Genomic DNA, 3,188 nt, shown 5'->3' with positions numbered 1-3,188 from the left:
GCTGAAGAAGGGGGTCAGTGTCGGGGGGCTTTGGGATGAGGCTCTGGGTGGCATCGTGGTGGTCCCCGAGCTGGCACAGTACAGCTGGTTTCAACCTCTGAAGTGTTTGGAGCAACCCCCCTGCCTGTGCATGCCACCCCAAATCCCAGAATCATGGAATTGCCTGGATTGGAAAAGCCCTTTAAGCTCATCGAGTCCAACCATGAACCCAACACTGACCAGTCCCCTATGACTAACCCATGTCCCTCAGCACTGTGTCTACACGACTCTTCAATCCCTCCAGGGATGGGGACTCCACCACTGCCCTGGGCAACCCCTTCCAATGCCTCAGAACCCTTTCAGCAAAGAAATTCTTCCTCACACCTCATCTCAACTGCCCTGGCCACAACTGGAGCCCATTTCCTCTTGTCCTGTCCCTTGGTCCAAAATCTTTGGGATGCCCAATGGGTGCTACAGCCCCTGACTCAGAAAAGCCCCCACCACACTGCTCCAAATTAAGCTGTAAACGCTCTGCTGAGTGAGGAGAAGCCGAGTTAATACCCCGGAGCCGCCCCAGCGCTGTGATTTCTGTCCGATGAGAAAACCCAGGGCGCTGGGATTAACCCAGAGCGCGACGCTGCTGCCGTCCCTCCTCCGGGAGGATTTACCAGCCGCATCCCAGCCTCGTCCCACTCCATCCACATGGATTGATTTTGTACGGTGGGAGCAAGATTTAATGACTCTGCGTCCTCTGCTCGCACAAGAAGGGAGTAAAAGGGCTTCAGAGGGATCAGACATTAATTTCAGCCATATCCCCATTAAACCTTTGAGAAGCGCCGGGGATTTTCTCAGGGATTTGCTCCCATTTGGTATTTTTTTGGCTGTGGCAGAGCCTTGCCCCTCTCATCTCTCCCATATCTCTCCCTAGGTCCCTTTCTTCGGGAAGCGCCAGCACCACACCTGCCCCTGTTTACCCAACTTCATATGCTCCAGGACATTAATTTCAGCCATATCCCCATTAAACCTTTGAGAAGCGCCGGGGATTTTCTCAGGGATTTGCTCCCATTTGGTATTTTTTTGGCTGTGGCAGAGCCTTGCCCCTCTCATCTCTCCCATATCTCTCCCTAGGTCCCTTTCTTCGGGAAGCGCCAGCACCACACCTGCCCCTGTTTACCCAACTTCATATGCTCCAGGTTCCTCGCCGGCCGCTACCGCTGCTCCATCGACTTCAAGAGCATTGATTTTTAGGGTGATACTCTCAACTCTCCATCCACCAGCACCCAGCACCCATTTCATGCCTTCTCCCGTGGTTATTGGGTGCCCTCATAGCACCAAACAACCTTAAAAGTGCTTTTATTTTGAGACAGTGTTGTTTTAAGCTGTATGTTATATGGGGAAACTGAGGCACGGTCAGGCTGAGCTGCTCCTACGTGTGGCTTAGCAAAACTCTGCCCCAGCCTGGAGCTGGATCTGGCTCCAGCATCCAAGAACAGTGTTTGTAGCCTGAAAAATCCCTTTCCCACGCTGTTGTCTGCATGTGACAGAGGCTGTGTTAGATTTCACCTTCATTTTAATCACTAAAAATCCAAGGGGATGTAATTTGGGAAGAGTGAAAGTACATGCCAAGCACCCAGCAACCCAGAGCTTCCTCCTGTGTTTTTTATCCTGGCACATGATAAAATTGGGGATTTGAGACCTGATTTTAGTGATTTTTATGCTTTTCAGTCACGTTCTAGGAAAGGCAAAAAAATCAGTGAGATAAAAAACTTCCTTTTGGGGGGAATTTTATCAATTTCCCCACAATTACTGCTGGATAAATAACTTCTGTAATGATAATTCCCATTGTCTTATTACCTGATTGTGTCTCTTATTTTTTTTTCCAACTTATTTTATTCCTGGAAGCAGCAGTTGGAGCTGGTGATGGATGATCTAATCATCTACCCAGCAATTAAAAATAAAATCAATATCAAGAAGCTGTGGGGAATTAAGGAATCGGGTTCCCCAAAGTTCAAGCCATGTGATGTGTTTGGCAGAGGTTGAAATTGAGCTGGTTGGACCCAAAATTGAGGCTTTGGGATGTAGAAAAATGTTTTCCAGCCTCAATATCTGCCTGGGGTTCAGGCACCGTCTTGAGGTTTGGGAGCCACTTTGTATGTAGATGGAATTTGGGAGGAGAATGGGATGTTAAAGTTCATTAAATGTGTTAAAAGTTCTCTCAGACACGCGCTTTGAGTTCTCTTGTGGAATAATTGTGTCTCGCTGGAGGTTCCCTCCTGCTTCCAACTGTAACCCCGGCAATCATAAATAAAATAAATAAAGAAATTAAAATGAATAATCAAAATTTATAGCAAAAATTATTATTAATATTAATATTATTATTATTAATAATAACCCCCTGGTTGGTTTCCTTTCAAGCACAAGCAGTGTTTAAAGACAAAGTTTATTCTGGGGGTTCAAACGCGTCCTTGGGGTTCAGTGCCAGGAGCTGCAGCGTCCTCCTGTGCTCCGGACCCTCCCTTGTTTTGATGGATTTTGGTGGGTTTTGGTGGGTTTTGATGGATTTTGGTGGGTTTTGGTGGGTTTTGATGGATTTTGGTGGGTTTTGGTGGGTTTTGATGGATTTTGGTGGGTTTTGGTGGGTTTTGATGGATTTTGGTGGGTTTTGGTGGGTTTTGATGGATTTTGGTGGGTTTTGGTGGGTTTTGATGGATTTTGGTGGGTTTTGGTGGGTTTTGATGGATTTTGGTGGGTTTTGGTGGGTTTTGATGGATTTTGGTGGGTTTTGGTGGGTTTTGATGGATTTTGGTGGGTTTTGGTGGGTTTTGATGGATTTTGGTGGGTTTTGGTGGGTTTTGATGGATTTTGGTGGGTTTTGGTGGGTTTTGATGGATTTTGGTGGGTTTTGGTGGGTTTTGATGGATTTTGGTGGGTTTTGGTGGGTTTTGATGGATTTTGGTGGGTTTTGGTGGGTTTTGATGGATTTTGGTGGGTTTTGGTGGGTTTTGGTGCTACAGCAGCAACTGATTCTATTTCTAAAGCCCCCAAAAACACGTTTGAGTTATTGTGAAGAATAAAGTGAATTGAGATTTGGTGTTTGATGCTGGCTTGGAAAGCTTCCCCACGCTTGTTTCTCCCTGACAAAATATTGTAAATTTGGTGAAAATAAACCACTGCAATGACCAGGTTGATTTTATTTTATTTTATTTTAT

The 3,188-nt window shown here is 46.1% G+C and overlaps 1 protein-coding gene across 1 annotated transcript in view; it reads left to right on the top strand.

Moving 5' to 3' along the window:
- PROK1 (prokineticin 1) overlaps positions 1–1,227 on the top strand; it is a gene marked incomplete at its 5' end in the record, with an annotated part of 1,509 nt that extends 282 nt beyond the window's left edge. The window contains one exon of the mRNA XM_010174296.1: positions 1,108–1,227. Within this exon, the coding sequence (XP_010172598.1) occupies positions 1,108–1,227 (120 nt within the window). The remainder of the gene's footprint in view (positions 1–1,107) is intronic.
- Positions 1,228–3,188: the final 1,961 nt, after the last annotated feature.

The sequence above is a fragment of the Antrostomus carolinensis genome, unplaced genomic scaffold, assembly GCF_000700745.2.
Source record: "Antrostomus carolinensis isolate BGI_N321 unplaced genomic scaffold, ASM70074v2 scaffold3108, whole genome shotgun sequence".
Classification (NCBI taxonomy): Eukaryota; Metazoa; Chordata; class Aves; order Caprimulgiformes; family Caprimulgidae; genus Antrostomus; species Antrostomus carolinensis.
Note: the sequence above shows the minus strand (reverse complement) of the source record. Positions and strands in the feature narration are given on the sequence as shown.